Below are 18,179 nucleotides of genomic sequence, written 5' to 3'. Positions count from 1 at the left end.
AACACAAATAAACACAGGAGAAATTAATGACTGTGAGGAAAAAAAAGTGCTTTTCTATACGGCAGTAGTCAGACTATATTGGCATGCTGTTGTAAATGCAGGTGAACCCGGTGGGAAGAAATGATGATGTCTGACTCCAGTTAAGAAGGCTGAATGATTTTTTATTATAACTATACTATAATACATTAATATACTATTTAAAGGAGATACTAAAATGACATACTTACTTTTTCGACCTACTATATCTAACTCACAACTCATGACCTTCTCGCGAGAGTCCAGACACAGGTGGATCCGATTGGCCATCAGGCCCAAACAATCCACCATGATCCAACCAAGCGCTCACTCTGGGTAAACAATTCTCCAAACACATTCCACAAGAGAAAAACAATGAGCAGAAATAGAAATTGTTTTCTCTTTCTTTCTCTTTGTGCACCTCTATGAAAAATCCTGAGCGAGAGAGAAATGTGCTTGCCACAGCATGCTGTTTGTATTTCTCTGATAAAGGTTGTTAAAGGATCATGAAAAATTAGACACTGTATACAACAAGGATAGAAAGCCTGATTTAAAGCTAAAGAAAAGTGCCTTTCTGTGAGAAATTCAAGAGCTCAGAATGCTTAAATTATCAGAAAGAAGTTTGGAAGAAGGATTAAGCACCACAAATTAACTTCTTCACAAAGAAAAATGTAGCAGATTTTCTAAAAGACACTATAATCTCGTTCAGGAACAATTTATCAAGCACTGATAGCTGAGAACTAAAGCCAGGGAATTCACATCCAGACATTAAATTCACATTTTAACAGGAAGGGTGAATCACTAAGGGAACTAGGTATGAGGGAAAACCCTGAAGGTAGTGAATATTCTAAATCAAGGTCAGACTGGGAAGACACGCTTTACGAAATACATGTTACTGAGCAACAGACCAAGGTAAAAGGACAATGACCCTTTATTTCTAGGGGGGATTTTCCAGATTTATATGAGTGTACAAAACTGACTGTCCAAGAATGAGAACACTGATTGATCAGGCTACAGGAATTTACACTCTTTCCCAAGTAAATGGGAAGAGAAGATTTCAGGTTTATCAGCCTGTCCATTTTCATCACCACCAAAATTCACACAGTAAAAGCAAATCCCACACATACTGAAAAGTAAGCCGTGACTCCAGCTGAAGAATGGCTCTCATGGAAGGAGAGCTGCCCAATAAAAGAGCTGGGGCACAGGGCCACAGGCAGCTTAGCCACTGGACAGTGCCCTTCCAGTGGTAACTGGGAAGAGCCAAGTGTTATTGTGGAACAGGCCACAGCTGTGAATGTTTAGCTTTTATGGCTTTAACAATGGAAGAGGATCCTATGCTTAACACCCTCTCTTTGTTGTTTAAAGTACAAAAAAAAATCCAACCAAAAAACCCAAACTGAACCAACCAATAACCAGTCAAACCACCAACCAATCAACCAAAGCAAAATAAACAAAAAAAAGGTTGGTTTTTAAGGTTTAGGAGAACTCAATCACAAAACCATCCATCAGGTGTAACTAGCAGTGCCTTCATCCGCACTTTTAGAGCCAAAGGAGAGCATGGAGTTGCATCCTGTTGAAGCTGTTTTACGTGTCCTGGCAACCACATCCCCCAGTGGGAACTTTACCCTGTGAAAGAAATCGGCTTAGTGAACACAAAAGCTGTCTGCAGTGCCCTGACAGCCAGCCCTGAAAGGAAGAATGAGTTTCTGCTTAGTTCTCAAAGACTTCTTTATGCAAAAAATGCCTTGAGAATCAGCAAAAACGATGAATCATGTCATCACGATGTTGGCAGCTCTCAAAGACTTTGCATACAAATATACTACTTTATTGAGAGTCCTGAGAAAGACTCTGGTTGCAGAAGGTTGAAGTATTAGTATGCCTGGCAAGGACACAGAGAAACCACAGTGAGCCAGAACTTGAATTTCATTATGGCCCCAAACACATACGTTATATACATAAAGTATACAGGCAGATGCATACACTCAAATAACCTCATGCAAATCTAGTTCCTGGTGAGTTGGACTCATGATTAATTCAATCCGCTGTATCCAACCACCACCATAATCTTTTCAACAAGGCCGAACATGAACATTCATCTGGGTGACAAAGAAAGCAGCCCATCTCTTTTATCTATTGTGATTAAAGCATCCAGCTCCAAGAACAGAAGATAGTTAGAAATGGAAGAAGACACTCCAGCTATCAGCAGGTCAAAATGAAACAGATTATGCACAGTTCAGTATCTTTTATGTCCAATTTTAAATGAGGCTTAAAATACAACCTGATCACTCACAATTTTTGAGAGGGTAGAGGTTGTGAAATGCTCACGTACGATGGTGAGAAATACAATATGAACACAATGAGGGCATTACAACTCCTGGTGTCTTGCAGCCCAGAGATGATCATGTCACAGATATGACAGCAAGTGAGAACATATGATTTATCAAGTATAAAATGAAAAAAAAGTTGTAGGCATCTTGTACAGAAAGAGCAAAAAATCCCCAGGAAGAACCCCATCTTTTTTTTTTTTTTTTTTTTTTTTTTTTTTTTTGGACTCCGATCTCAAGTGTGAAATAAAGTCTCTGTATAAATTAGTAGCTACAAAATACACCTCTACTTCCCAGATCATGCAAATTCCAACATATTATTACTGGCTTGCCTTTCAAAGATGGAGGCCATCATCAAATACTGTCATCCAGCTCCCTTTAAAATCAGATTTCAAATTCAGTACTAAAAAGTTGTCAGGTGGGTTTTTTTTTTTTTTTTAGAACAGAATATGAAATTAGTAACTGCTATTTTACACTGGGCAAAACAATGACTTTTTTAATATTAGTCACTGGGTCGGGAGCCTGCCCCTTAGCCCTCTTTAGTATTAGGTGTCATGTGATGTGTGATGCCATTTCTGTCTTTTCTTGTAACATATTTGCCTCTTTCCTATTTTGATCCAAGTTTTTACAGCTGAAGATAGTTTTTCTCCACATTCAGCTGGATCCAGCTGAATGTGAATCTTCTCATTAATTGGTCTGTGGTTCAGACCCATGTTCAAGAATTCCTGACTGCTATTTGGTAAAAATATTTACAAGCTCCTTTCTCCAATTCCGTATAATAAGAAGTGAGCTAGCTGGAAGACAGCTACTGAAAACAAGGAAAAAACACACCTCCACTGCAGCTCTTCTGAAATACAGAGGGAAGCAGAGGCATCTTATCAGGTTTATCCTCGTCATGACAGGGGTATGGAACAGTTGCCCATTTCATTGGCTCTTACTGCTCCTTATGAGATGTTTGCATAGAAGGAAAGGAGAGTTTAAAAAGTTTTGGCATTTCATATTTCTCAGAATACACACAAGAAATTTTAACAGCTTGTCTTCAGAAGTATGGAGTAAAGTGAAGACAGGATTTAGATAATTAGGGGAATTTAAAGATGTAAAACAAAAAGTAATAACTTAATGTTCCTCATCTCTATGGTAGGAGAGAGGTGAACAGGAAGAAAGAAAAGAGTAAAGCTTGACACACAGAAGGAAGCAGCTGACCAAAAGAGCTGACCTAGATAGCTGCAGTTGTCACCTTCAATTGCAGGCGGTAGCTCTGTAGGAATGAGCAGCATGTTACCCCTGTAGAAGTGACAAGGGCTCAGCAGTTAATGTCAGAATTTGGTAGAGATGTGCTGAGTTTAAGAAGCTATGATTAGTCAAAACTTCAGTAATATGGGTTTTGTTTTGCCTTCTTCCAAGATTTTTTTACAATACTGTTTGGTATCTTAAAAATTATTATCTTTCTTCATTTTTCAAACTTACACAGTATTTAAAGCCAGCCCTGAAACCAAAGTACACTTCCAGTCTTGCAGTATCCAGAAGATAATATATTTGCCTAGGGTAGCCCCAGACTAACAGACATTAATATCTACTCTAAAATTAATAATGCAAGAGGCTTCTCTAGGGCCTTTCTCAGACAAACATGTGGAAAACGTTTTCAGTCTTGAGTAGGGAAAGCATCTATGCACCATGAGAGAATAAAAAATGCTGTTGTTAACATGGTTCTTCAGAAGGGCACAAGGCAACTGATTCCAGCAGGCATAGGCACATCCTCTGGTACACTGTGTTATGCTTACACCTGGGACCAGCTATGCATATATTTTTTCTTTGTCGCAATAATAGTACCTTTGTAGGCCAGATTAATTTTTTGCAGAGGTAGAAAGTTCTGTGTTTCCATTGGGGTCCACAAAACAGGAGTTATTGAAGGTGACTGATCCACAGTCCTCATAGCATCTTAAAATAAGCTATTAATTCAAGATGGCATGTCAAAAATTGCACAAGTGCTTCCAATGCTACCGCAACTTGTCAATATCTTTATGCGTTCATTCATCAGACTAGTTTTGCTCTGACCTTGTGATTTCTTCTCCCATACTTTCTTTCCTATAAGCCTTGCTGGTTTGGGACAAACAGCGCTTCAGAAAGGCCCCTTCTCTCTTGTCATAAAAAGTCAGGATCCAAAAAATCTCTCTTAAAATAACTGTATAAAATTATGTGAGACATTTAGGGTTAGATTTCATCATACTTCCACAGGATGAGGCGGGCTTTGATCTTTGAGTATCTGTAGAAATTAAAGGAACTAACCAAGGAGTGAGCTATTTAGCAATGTAAGAAGATGACCTAGACCTTTGTCTTAAGCCGCAGTGTGGAAAACAGATCTAGAAAAGCCTACACACATTCTGGCAAGTATCACTTGTAACAGTTCACTAACAAAGAGCAGACACCTTCTCAGTTCAGGGGAATCCTTATGGCTGTCAGGTTGCCACCACAGCCTCAGATGATTACGAACATTTTGCAATTGGTGTATCTATTACAGTTTGCTAAGAATGGCGGCCAAGCCACAATTCAGCACGCTGTCATTGTTCACAGTTCAGTGGTATGAATCACATCTCCCACTCACCACTTTTATCTCCAGTATTACCTTCAAAGCCTGCCTCCAGCTTCCTGCCACTTGCTTCCACTGCACCCTCTATCTCACATAATTACTGAACTAGAATCTCACACGTCCGGTCTTCTGCTCAGAGCACCACTTGTGTGTCCGGGACACGGAGGAAAGAGAAAGGGAAATCCTTTACACCAAAGCATCCTGCAGTCCTACATTTCATGTCAAAATTTCACCTTTGCTTAATCCCCTGCAATCCAGTGGCCTGTAAGTAGAAAATTACCATAATGTATCTCATTTTTCACTTACTCTGTGTCATATGGAATTGCTGAGAGTATGTCACAGTAACATCAACTCTTATGCAGGAGATTTCTTCTGCTGCTATTTCTTGGAGAGTTTGCTGAGCTATTGGCCAATCTGTTGCAGTGCTAGAGTTCTTCATTTATACAGCAGGTAATTTTCAACAGAAGATACTTTATGCGGAGCAGGTTATGTCTTCATTAATGGAAGAGCAATATGAGTCAATGTGCAAAATATGTCCACTGGGGAAAAAAAAGCCTTTGCAGCCTTTTACATATTAATATTTAGAGTGGGTTTTTGACTCATTGAACAGTAGCCAAGCAATTCCCTTCTTCTCAATAGGATTCTCCCATTATACACAAGCTCTTAACTGGGAAACCAGTAATGCAAAAGCCATAGCTAATGGACATCCTAATAAGCTCTTGGAAGCTAAGTACATGCTAGCAAATGGTATGGATCTATAGGAAAGGCTGTGTAAACAGCAACAGCTGCTAAGGATATGGCACACCCACTGCATGTATTTCAGCCTGAGCTTACAGAGAACCAGGCCTAGGCTGGTTGGTCCCATGGACCAAATGGCCACCAACAGCAGAGAGGGAAGATGATTCCTACAGGGACATCCTCTGGTTTAAGTCTGCCTAAAGGGAGTCCAGTCTGTGCACCTTGAGAGTGCTTTTCAAGCTGAAGCAAACATAGTAAGAGGTGGCAATATGGAGATTAATTTCAGAAGTGTGCTTGTTGTTTGAACTGAAGCATCAGGGTAGGAGCACTCAAGGTGTGTTTAGCTCTCAGATAAACCTTCAGTCAGGTTCACAATTTGTACACATAAAAAATACCCAGTCCCTCTCCCCTCAATTTGACAGCATTTAACATGCAGGCTTCTATTTTGTGCTTACAAGATGGTATTTCTTAGCAGACAGCACAGAGGAAGCACCTGTTACTGCATCAGTAGAATCATGACAAGAACTGAATCAGAGCCTCTGAAGCCCAAGGAATCTAAGGCAAAAGCATTAACTCCAAGTATGATGAGCTGCTTGAATCCTTTCAGAGCATTTCCTCATCTCCTAACTGCAAAGCTCACAACTTTATTGGCTCTGGATTTCATGAAAAAACTGGACCTCATGGTAGCAGGGGAGGGAGAAGGGTTCTGTCTTCCTTTGTCTTACACTTCATAAATAATTGGAATCTGTTTTACATGCTCCAAATCACTGGAGATTATTACAGGAATGTTAGTGTTGCACATTTCTCCCAGACCTCCCTACCACAGTATTAAGGACACCTGCTATTCATGAGATGCATTATTAGCATGAAAACACACATCTACCTGTAATAATGAGCATAGAAAAAATAGCTTTTAAAGTTATCTAGCCCACATCTAAATGAATACTAATACAGAATCATTAAAACAGTCTTCAATATGTATACAGAAATATAAAAATACATCTGTACTCAAGCTTTACATATATTGAAGCATGAATACATGCATGCTCATGTACTGAAACTATGGAGACACTAAAGCTATGGCAAGGACTTTTGGTAACTGGAGAACAGTTCATATCTCTTAATGATCATATGAAAACCTATTCTGCTTTCTGATAGTTAAACCAACAGACAAGTGCTGATTTCTGAAAGAAAAAAAGGTTCTATTCATTTTTAAATGCAACAGATATTGAGAAGCTGTTTTACCAGATCTGCCAGTACAACACACAAGCAATCTGTAAAAAATCTTTTCAAAAATTATAAAGCTAAATTAAGAGAATATAAATGCAGTTTTTCTTTCTGGGAATGTTCAGCAACTTACCTACACAAGCAGAGTTTTCAGGCTTTAATCTGTATCCATTAGGACAGTTCCAGTGCTGCAGAGCTGAGAGGCTGACAAAACCAATTTTAAAAACCACTGGCAAAAAAGCAACAAGGAAGAGAAACATAATCTTGAGGGGGTTTTTGAGCTGTCACTAGAGAAAAACTAGCTTGTATTCAGTCATATCCAGGACAAGATGAGCATGTGTAATCCCAAAAGTTTTCTGCAATCTGTCACTTTAGGCTCAGACATCTTATCACAATTTCAAGTTTTATCTTTGCCTTGCTTTTCTTGTCACTTTAGACCTTACTGTGTCTGACTACAACCTTGAAGAAATTCCTGGGAGATTTCTTCCCCACACACATCAGGGCTTTTTTTCTCTCTCTCTTTCGTTTTTGTTTGGTTTTTTTTTTTTTTTTTCCCTCTTTTAGAAGCCAAGTATGAAATGCCTGACACTCTTGCCACAAATTTAACACAGCTCAAAAGCCATGCTCACAAGGATCTCTTCAAATTTCCTTGCAACAAAGCTGCTGTTTAAATCTTTAAAGCAGAGAATTCAGAAAACTCTTCAGCACAGCTCTCAGTGGAGTGCAGGGAGCAAAATCTCCAGGTACCGTCCCTCTCCGAAACGCAGTTGTTTTTTACATCCAGACTTGGATGGACTCCCCTTTTCTTTTTAAAGCTCTGCTTGCCCCACCTCTTCTCTTTTTAGTACCACTTGAGTGAACACTGTGTTTGCACATAGTAATGTGGTCAGTTCCTTACTACAGGGAACTGAGCCAGCATGCAGATACCCAGCCACCCATAATAAATACAGTCTCTTTAGAAAAGCAACGCCTCCTGCTTGAGAAGTACCTGCAGCTTGCCAGCTAAGTTTTTTTCCACAGAGATTGTAGGCAAATTTATTCAATTCCTGTTCAGTCATGATTAGTTGCATTCCTCTTAATATCATCATGTGTTTTACAACCAGAAACAAATTTTGTCACCAAAACATTTCATGCAAAAATCAGGGGGGAAAATCCCTCTGGTTTCTCTGATATATTTTTACTGGAAATCCAAATCAGCTTAAGGTCAAGTTCAGATCCAGGGTTTGTGTTTGCAATTTTGAACTAAAACTCTCTCTCTCAGGTCTGAATTTGGCCCTTTTGCATTTCCAGAAGAATATCTGTAGTCAGATACTGGGGTAACACATTCTGAGCCTGCATCACCCAGAGATGTTGCAGACATTTATATGTACACTGATCCTGCACAAGGCTGATGCTGGGTGCAATGCTCATTTACACCTGTTCCACTGAGGTATAAAAACTAGACAAATTCCAGATGCTCATAATTCTTCAGCATTGAAAAAAACCTCCTTTTTCCCAGTCCAGCCCAGACCAGCAAAGCTCTAAAGTACAAGCATAAGTTTGTGCTTCTAAGATTTACTGAATTTTGAAAGTGCTGAGATTTAAGCATGCGTTTAAATGGTTGACTGTGCCAGGCTTTGTTGAGCTGACTACTGTGAGGCAATCTGGTTCTGTCACTTTTTTTATTTCCTTTGATTTTTTAAAATTTTATTTCTGGAGTGTTGTGCTGGAATGAATACTAACACAACAGCTGGATAGAGCTGCAGCATCAGAAGGTACCTACAGCTGTAAAAGCTCTGTCTCTTGGAATTCTTCCTCTCCTCTCCTCTCCTCTCCTCTCCTCTCCTCTCCTCTCCTCTCCTCTCCTCTCCTCTCCTCTCCTCTCCTCTCCTCTCCTCTCCTCAAATTTGTCCGAATCGATAAGAGTCCAGACTTGTACTGTCAGAAAACAGGATTAAAACCTGACTATAAATTGGGCCACTCTCCATTAAAAGTTAATTGTTTCCTGATGTTTCTGTCTGTGTGCAGGCACATTCCAGTCTCTCAGTCTTCACTGCTACAGCCACTGCAATTAAATCTAGACTGACAAATGGCAGCCACATTTCCATATACTCTGTTCAGAAGCCAGTCTTTATCCCACATGCTATGCTATAAAATACAATAACAGTAATGTAAATTATGCAGGACCAGACTCATGCCAAAGAGCATTTGCTTCTCCAAATAGTACCCAGGAATACAAAAGGGCAAACAATGTGAAAGCACAGTATAATGCCATCCCATCTAGGATTACAGGATCCTGCTCAGGAACTGTGGGATGTTCCACATGAACCTCTTTTACTAATTCTGCAGTCATCAATTCTTCCTCACACAATTTTCTTCACTGTTCAAGCTAGGAGCAAGCAACTGTAAGAGTTTAAAAGGAATGTGTCACTTCTTTGTGAGCAGCCACCAGCAGAATATTTGCCAGACAGTGAGGGTGGTCGTCCCAGCACATCCCTGACCTCTTCCAGGGCAGACTCAGACAAACTTATTGAAGGAGACAAAGTGAATAAGCTCTCTCTTTCCTTTTAAAACCCAGAAACAATTTCTGTCTCACATTCTTTTTGTCTCTCATTTACACACATTGTCTTTTCTGAACATCTCCTTCAATCTTCCCCCACTGCTCCATTTCCACATTTGCCTTTACACAAAACACAGCACATCCCAGAATTTCATTTTTTTCCCCTCTAAATCAAATGTAAATGTAGAATTCTCTGGCATGTCAATACTCCAACAACTCTTTTTGAAGGAAGAGAACTCTTCACTTTAGCCAGGTAGAGACCCGGTAATAAAATTGTTCATTTTACCATCCTAGAAGTATAGGAATGGCTTAAAAACAGGAAGAAAAAACATCTTAATAGTGGAAATATTTTTTTTTACCCTTAAACCCCAAATTTAACTTGGACCAGAACTAGCTACCAAACCCACAGTATTATATGATGTGATCTAGGCCAAAGAAGGTAACTATCCATTCGGAAGTAGATAGAACCAATCACCTCCCCTTAAACAAACCAGAAAGTGCTCAATAAAGTATTAAATGCATCAGGCTGTGCCACACCTGCACTTTTAAGACATATTCTTTTTCACCAAGTGGTTGAGCATACTGCTCACAATAATTCCTTTACACCTGAAGTCATTTAGCATTTCAGAAGTTGTTCAAATGAGTTTCTAAAAAGCCAACTATAGTGCTCACCTTCAGGTATTAAGTACAGCAATCTACATTAGTCTGGCACTCTTATGATAAATGAGGCCAAAATAGTTCAACAGTCTAATTTGCAGGGGTCACTGCAGAATCAGTCCCAATGATCTTAAAATCATCCCCGTTCATCAAATGTGAAGAATTTAGTTGAATTTGACCTGCTGACTCAAGACATTTATGAACTAACAGCAAATAAATATTTTAACCCTTTCTCTTGAATTCTTACTATCTTTTTTGGCTTTGGAAGGCTTTTTTTACCAAAGTTGGGAAAGATCAGCTAGCAATTCAAATACAGGGGGGCTTCTAGGCAAACAGCTGCTCTAGTTCAAGGACAGTATATTCTGACTGTTTCTAAACTGTGGAGGAAACAGCCCTCCCTCAGCTTCCCATTGTATTAATAAACACATAGTTTAAATCATATATTGGCTTTTATTCTTTCTTTCTACACATTGCACTAGCTTGTCAGCAATTGGACTTTTTCTGTCAGCCTCTGAAAGGCTAATTCTGGCCTTAGGCATATTCCAATGTTGTTAAAGTTATATTTTATAATCAAAATAATCCAAATTACCACGAACACAGGTTAATTATTAAATATGAATTCACTGATGTATCATAGGAAATGTGTAGCAGCTATCTCTAGTACAAATAGCACAGAGCAGTGAGGAACATTCAGATCCCACAAAACAGATTGCAGAACCTCTCCAATGGCCCCAGAAAATCTGCCAGCCCCTGGGACAAGATGCTCACATGCGTGTCATTCTGTCAGGAAAGGTATTGCCACCAGAGAAGCAGCTGATTGACACAAGCAACTTTCATGACGGTACTGGGGATTTCTCATAGTCTTCAGAAAAAAACACCCAACAATTGCCTAAGCCTGCCTTACACCTACTTGCTGAAGCCTGACCTGAGGGTCAGTGTGGGGCTAGCTGACTGATCACTGTATTTTCTCTGACATGACAGTGCTTGATTCAGTACTGTTAATGTCATTTCAGCAGGTTCAGCCTGCATCATCCATAATTCTGACAAAAGGGACATTATGCAATACTAAATTGCCTGTCCGAGCAGAGAGAGGCACAGCATGAGAGATTGGCATATTCCAGCGATCTCCTAAAGCAAGAATGCCTGAAATCTCCTCCTGAGGTATGATGGCCATCCTGGCTTTGTCCTCAAGCATGTCACTCATCACTTCAACAGTATGGAGATTATATTTGGCTGGCAGGATGTTTTAATTTAATTTACTGATAAAATTAATTAATAGTGGGGCTTTAAATCACGAAAGCTTTTTGAAAACCAAGTGTTATTGTAAGTAATCTCTTTCCAGTTGTCTGTTGCACTGCAGCAATTATGACAAACATCCACTGGATTTTTTTGGAAGTTTGAGTACCATAATTTTTCTGCTATGGTTACATTTTTTTCCTACTACAAACTGATCTTAAGCAAAAGAAAAAGTTTAAATAATCTGTGTTTAAAGCATACTGTTAACTATAGCCAATACTATCTTTTTAAAAGCAGTTTCATTTAAACTTTCACCAGCTGCTATATAGTAAATACTTATTTCATCAGGCAGACCACACTGGAAATCACAGAAGGATCCAGAAAGTTAAATATGCTCTCTCTCCTATCCTGACAGCCAGAACAAGAGTGAAACATTCTGGGGAAGCCACATAGCACATTACTGACTTATGACATTTATCAATGTTAGTTGACTAATTCAGGCCTCTATGTTAACAGACATGAAGGAGTAGTTAAAATAGCATGTTGAAACAGTCAGCTGGCTCTCTGAGGTGGAAAAAACTGAAGATAAAGCAAGTCATTTTTTACCATGAATAAGATCTATGCAGCTTGCTATGTGAGAACAAAGGATCTTAGTAACAGGTATGGCATTAGTTCACTACCAGACTAAAAAATGTATCCTCTCTGTGTGTTTTGCTATTTCCATCCCAAGGATAGCTCAGTTTCCTTCAAAGCAAAATTATTTCTAGTACACATACTAGAACAGCTGTTCTCAGAACAGAGCTCTCAGAACAAAGGCACTGGCTGAAGTCTAATTTCACTAAGTTTTAGAGTTCCTGAGGACTCACCATTTACACTGATACCAGTAAGAGATTAGGAATTTATCTGTCAGTCCATAGGCTCTTATTTGAAGTCCATCTATCACAGATAATGCTACTTTTATGGTTTTTATCCCATAAGTTCTGGCCTGGGGAGGTGAATAATTAAATTTACTTTTTTAGTCAACTTTTCCCACCTCATTACAGACCTTTTCAGATGGTTTATTCTTCTTATGACCACTGAGAATAAAGAGCAGGGAATATTTTATAGTTTTGTTTCATAGTTGCCATGCTGGCAATGTGGAACAGAATCACTGCACTTACCAATCCAGTTCACTTTGTCCAATTAACTCCATTTCACCTGGTGCATCTATAACACCAGTTTGGCACATCTACACAAACCCACATCTGCATAAACTTACATCTGTCTAGCATGCCTTAAACACAGAATCAAACTAGATGGACAATAAATAGGAGTAGACATAGAAACAGGCATTGTTGTAGTCAGCTTTCCACAGCAAAAGCACCTGAGGTGAATCCAAGACTGGAATTGTCTTGGATTCAAGACAATTCCAGTCTTGAACTGGAATTCAAGAGAGAATTGAGACCTTGCCAGTGTCCAGTACTGAGCTCCTGCAAGCAGGTTGCAGGATTCTCCCAGCTGCTGCCGTACTCAAACACCCTGAAGAAGGCAATGACATCCTGAGCACGTTGCAAGCCACATCCTCTTTGTGGAAGTTCATTATTTTCCTACAAATGTCCATGCAGCTGGTGTCAGAGGGATTCACTGATGAATTGGTGGGCAACCAAGAGCAGGTATAGTAAAATACACTTCTAGCTGCTGGGAATGTTCAGTTTTCCTACAATTCACAGAATAGATTCAAGAGATCTCTGGAAGAAACTTTTTCCTGATTAGTAGATATTTGAGCATTGAGCATGTCCTGAAATATTTGCTCAGAGCCTGCTGAAAGTAAACTTGCACTTGGAAGTACAAGTTTTTGATGTAATGTTATTTCTTGTGTCAGACAATTTTACAGGTGCAACATAGAACAAAAGCAAAATAATAAATAGGGGTCAGACCTTACCCACAGTGGCCAGAGTGGATTTCTTATACCAAATTGGGAAGCAGTTGGCACGGAGTGATCAGCAAGGGCTCTGCCATGCGGGATACAGCTTGACCTGACACCACCTCAGGGAGCCTCACAGCTGCAGGCAGTGCAGTGCCAGAGCCTATCACAGACCCAAATGCCTCTGTGAGCATGATATCCCAGGACTTGGCATCCAAATCCTGCAGCTACCAAACACACCCTGCTTGAGGCCACAGCTGCCAGCTCTCCATCTAAACAGGGACAAGGAGAGAAGAGCAATAGGGGAAAAAGCTGGGGCATTAAACACAAGCAAAACCCACATTATATTTAGCTTTTAGATAATGGTTCTGTACTTCAAAGCTTTGAACAGATTCCATATTGCTGGTTGGAGCATGAATATGGAAGCTCCAGGTCAGACTCAGCTGACAGTGGTGATTTCATAAATGGGAGAAACCATTCCTTGCAGCAGTCATTTTCCCTCTGGAGTCCTATAAAACACTACTGCACTACTGGAATCCCTGGAGACTGCCTGCAGGAGTCAGAAATTGTATTATTTCTACAGTAGTTTTGAAGAAATTGAAATGACCCAACAAAGGCTTGGTCTCAAGGACTGATCAGGCAAGTACTAAGAACTGTATTAGGAATGGGGAGAAATCATTTTGCAATAGAGTAGCATAAAATAATTGTGTAAGCAACAAATAAACAGCAAGCAAAGTGCTCACTAACATTCACACACATACTCACAGAATGTCTCCTTGGCTCACACAACAAGCAATGTCTGTCTAGCTGAAGGTTGAATGAACAGATCCCTGGAAGCTACAGCTACCTCCTTTAGAATCCCCAGTGTCTGTTGGCTGGCGTAGCCTTTACCTCACACCAGGCTAGGAAAAGCAACAGTGAAATCCATCATAGTTAGGCTTTACAAAATAAAATGTCTATAGATGCATGGAGATGTGGATATGTGCTATAACTCTATGCACAGCATATTAAAAGGTTCCTTCATTTCACCTACATCCTTGCCACAGGCTTCCTGAGTGATCCTGGCATACTGTGCAAATGGTCCTATACTTCCTTTTACATGAAGAAAGGTTATTTAATTTAACAGCTGTTAAAAAGTACACTGAGACTGTTGCATGTAAGGTTGTACTCAAAATTGCAAAGTAGTTGTTCATTTATTTCTGCTAAAATCACATACAAAGAAAAAATTAGGCCATAAAATACAAGGTAAAAGAGAAAAATTACTTGGATTTGTACATGAGTTGTATCAGAAATACGGTATTGGAAAGCACTGAAAACTTCTAAATATCACTTGTTATTCTCAGAATGCAATATATGTTTATTTCTATATGGAAAAGCACAGTAAAAATATGTTTCCTTCAAAGAAGGTATGTTAATGTTTGTAGTGCTTTTATACCAAAAATCATTGCAGTGTATTATAGAAACTTATCTTCTTCAAAGTGCAAGCTAAGTTTATTATAATAAAGTTCCTATTAGTGCTATGAAAGCATTTTTGAGGGCCACTGCTCCATACACTATATAAAAAATGCTCCACACTCTCAAGTCATTTTACAAGCTACCAAACTAAAAATTGCTATAATAATGAACATGGTATCTAACCCAAGAACACCATCTATAAGATGCAACCCAACCTTTATTCAAAGCATCTTTATTTTAAAATAGAGTATTTCAAGGTCATTCTGTATCATATTACAAGTGGGCATTAGGAAAAGGCTCTAAAAAGGAGCCCCCACTCAAATCCTCCTCAGCAATGTGCATGGAGAAGGTTTGGTGTACCTCTTGGGCAGTGCTTTGCAAATTAGCCATAGGTGCCCAGTTTTCCAAAATGAAATAAGACTCCAGTAAGCGGAGAGGGGCACAGGAAATCTATTCTGGGAGTCTGCGTTCCCAGCAGTGAAGAGACTTCTCCATTTGTGCGTTTGCGTTTGGCTGCCTTATTTAGAGCTGGGCTGGCAGGCAAGGCAAGACGTGTCAGAAGAAACCCAATCACACCTAAAATATCTGGGGCAAACACTAAAATTCTGTTGCAATCTATATATTGAGAGACTTATAGAAGGGCCTACCTTGTGTGTGTTGGCACAGAAGTCAAAGACTGACACTCATTCCTGCTTACATTCCCTGTGCTCACAGCCATTCATAGCTGCAAAATGTATGGACTCTTCTCAAATGTTGCTGGATCACAGGCTTACCTTAACATTCCAGGATGAAATTCCCAGAGTGACAGCTCTTTGCTTTCAGACATGAAGGAGAAATTGATCCTGATCTCATTGATGATAAATTCCCATTGATTACATAAAAAACATTGGACCAGGCCTACCTTACTGGTTCTTGTACCTACTGACTGGTTCTTGTCTTAACCATCAACACAGCTTAAAGAAGTACATTTCTATTTTATCCCTCAGAAATCAAAAACTAATACGTCCTTTGGTAAGAGAATATCATTATCATGTGCTCTCCAGAGCCCACCTAATTTTTTTTTTTTTTTAATTGAACATGTATAGTTTAAATTAGGCCTGACACTGAGAAACAGGTGAAAAATTGGAAAATATTAGCAAGCATAACAGCAAAAAGAGGACAATCTGATTTAGGCCTCAGGATATGGTTTTCATATCCCTTTTACACCCGTCCCAAATAACACGGTGCCACTGCATGAGAATACAACGTGGACCCTCCTTTTCCCAATCTAAAGTTTATAGGAGATTCCACCAACAAACACTAGCTAGCAATTGGCATCAATATTCCTTTTCCTCTACTGCCAAAAACTCTTCACTTATATCAATAAAAAAATAATACCTTCAGAAATTATCAGTTATTAAAGATTATTCAAGGCATAGTGTTCTGTGGATCAAGCATGTAGCTACTACTAATGCTTTTGTAATAAGATGAAGAACAACCTATTGAGTGCAGAACCCTTCAATAGAGGGAAGTCTTACAAGCATTTAATGCTCAGTGGTTTGCCTGTACTGATACTTGGCTATTGAGAACTCTTGCTACTGCTGCACCCAAATGAATAAATGACAATCTTTGTCTTTCACATCCCTCTGGTTTTACCAGGACTCATCAGATTAAACGTGTTGTACAGACTAATGTACAGAGAGGAAAATACTGCCATATCTTAGCTTCATGTGTTTAACATAGACAGATTTACCATGAAAACTTACCTCCAAAATTGCCAGGATTTCTCTTCACTAACCAACTGGATTCTTCATAGAAATAACATAGTACCTATTCAGCAGTTGAATAAGTAAAGTCTTCCTGATGCAGCAAAGTTCTTGGCAGTCAGTGCTCAGGCAATGTTGTTAGGGCTTGAAATAATACTCTGGAGACTGCAGTGCTGGACTCAAAGCAGTTTTCTGTGCCCAGGTGGATTGCAGAATTACTGAGAAGCAGCATTTCCACAACTAGAAAGAGAATTCAGCCTACACTAAATCAGGACTTGGTGTGCTACATTGTGACTGGCAGTCACTTTTCCTTTCTGCAGCATCATTACTTACACAGTGGATGTGCTAAATTCTGTGAGTGGCAACTTAATGGCAGCTGGAAGCACTGTTTCTCATAAACTGCTGAACTTTGAGGATGGTGGAACTGCTATGAAACATCTGCACATAAACAAAAAAAGCCCTCTTGCAGAAACGTGCTGGGCAGAACAGAGGTTGCTGATGGCTAGTAAGGCCAATTCAAAAAATCATGGAGAATTTTCATTTGTCTGCAGTCAGCAGTGATTATTTATCCACACCAGGTTCATACAGTGACAAAAGGAGACCATTCAGTTGCACCTCCATGGGCTCCTTTACCCTGCTCAAAATCCCAGGCATCTGTGGTCTCCTCAATAAACAGTCAGTCAGCCTCAGAGACTTTTTTGGTATATCATTTTTTGGGATAGGTTCAAAATACATTAATAAAGAACATTTTATCTGCTACTTTTTTATCAATACTGCAAGAGGCTTTCCCTCTACCTGACCCATGGCTGAAGTTATCAAGATGCGGAAGCATATTCTGAACTTCTCACACGTCCCAACCTCTCACCAGACACTCCTGCTATTTATGCCTACTTATTCTTGGTGTCTGAACACTGCCTGAAACAACGTGGGACAGTATTCATCTCACTGTAACTGGAGCACCGCCCCCCTAAATCTTGCACTACTGGCATTTGCTGAAATGGCTGTGGGCTCAGAAACATTGTCAAATGTCAGTTCCCAGGATGCTGTCAATAAATCATTTAGAGCATCTTTTCAGAACCTATTCCTATGTTTTCTCCCCAGCCCACACAAGGCTGGCATCATAAGTTCACAAAGAACATGACCTTTTGTGGAATTTACTCCAAACATTCATCAGAGGAAGAAATCTCATCATTTCAGCTATATTTTTAGGTGGTGACATTTGATTTCAACTTCCTCCAGGCCTGTCCCCCGCCCTTTTCATGAATCAAAAGTTATTTGTACTGTAATGGGTTTCCTATAGTTAAAGTTTTGTCAATTCATTCTGCCCAGAACTATAACTGGGAAGGATTAGAAAGATATGCAAGGTATGTTTTGAGTGTAACAGATCCAATAAAAGTACATCACCTACATAACTTATTTCTCTCTTCAGTTTCAGCATTCTACACAATGAGACTGACAATCATTCAGGAAGCACTGTCCAAGTTCACTTCAACTATCTTTCTAGCTGCCAGCTGTTATCAAATACTGGTCTAGCTTTTCCCACTTAACATGTGGCCCACCTAATTTTTACAGTTCAGTTAGATTCTACTGATGACAAAGGTGTCAATCTCGCAGTTCCTTTCCTATGCAGACTCTTCTTCTGTCCTTCAGCCTAGGTTTTTCCCCATCAAAAGTCTTGTTGCAAAGCAGTTACCTCAGCTTCTGAATTGACATCAAATTTAGTGAAAAAACCATGTACAACAATAGAGTCTTT

At 39.5% G+C, this 18,179-nt stretch overlaps 1 protein-coding gene across 1 annotated transcript in view; it reads right to left on the bottom strand.

Moving 5' to 3' along the window:
• Positions 1-7,447, bottom strand: part of EGF (epidermal growth factor) — a 58,174-nt gene extending 50,727 nt beyond the window's left edge. The window contains exon 1 of the mRNA XM_053941852.1: positions 7,025-7,447. Coding sequence (XP_053797827.1) covers positions 7,025-7,151 — 127 coding nt within the window. The 5' untranslated portion in view covers positions 7,152-7,447. The remainder of the gene's footprint in view (positions 1-7,024) is intronic.
• Positions 7,448-18,179: the final 10,732 nt, after the last annotated feature.

Source organism: Vidua chalybeata, chromosome 4, assembly GCF_026979565.1.
Source record: "Vidua chalybeata isolate OUT-0048 chromosome 4, bVidCha1 merged haplotype, whole genome shotgun sequence".
Classification (NCBI taxonomy): domain Eukaryota; kingdom Metazoa; phylum Chordata; class Aves; order Passeriformes; family Viduidae; genus Vidua; species Vidua chalybeata.
This window is presented reverse-complemented; position numbering and strand designations above follow the sequence as displayed.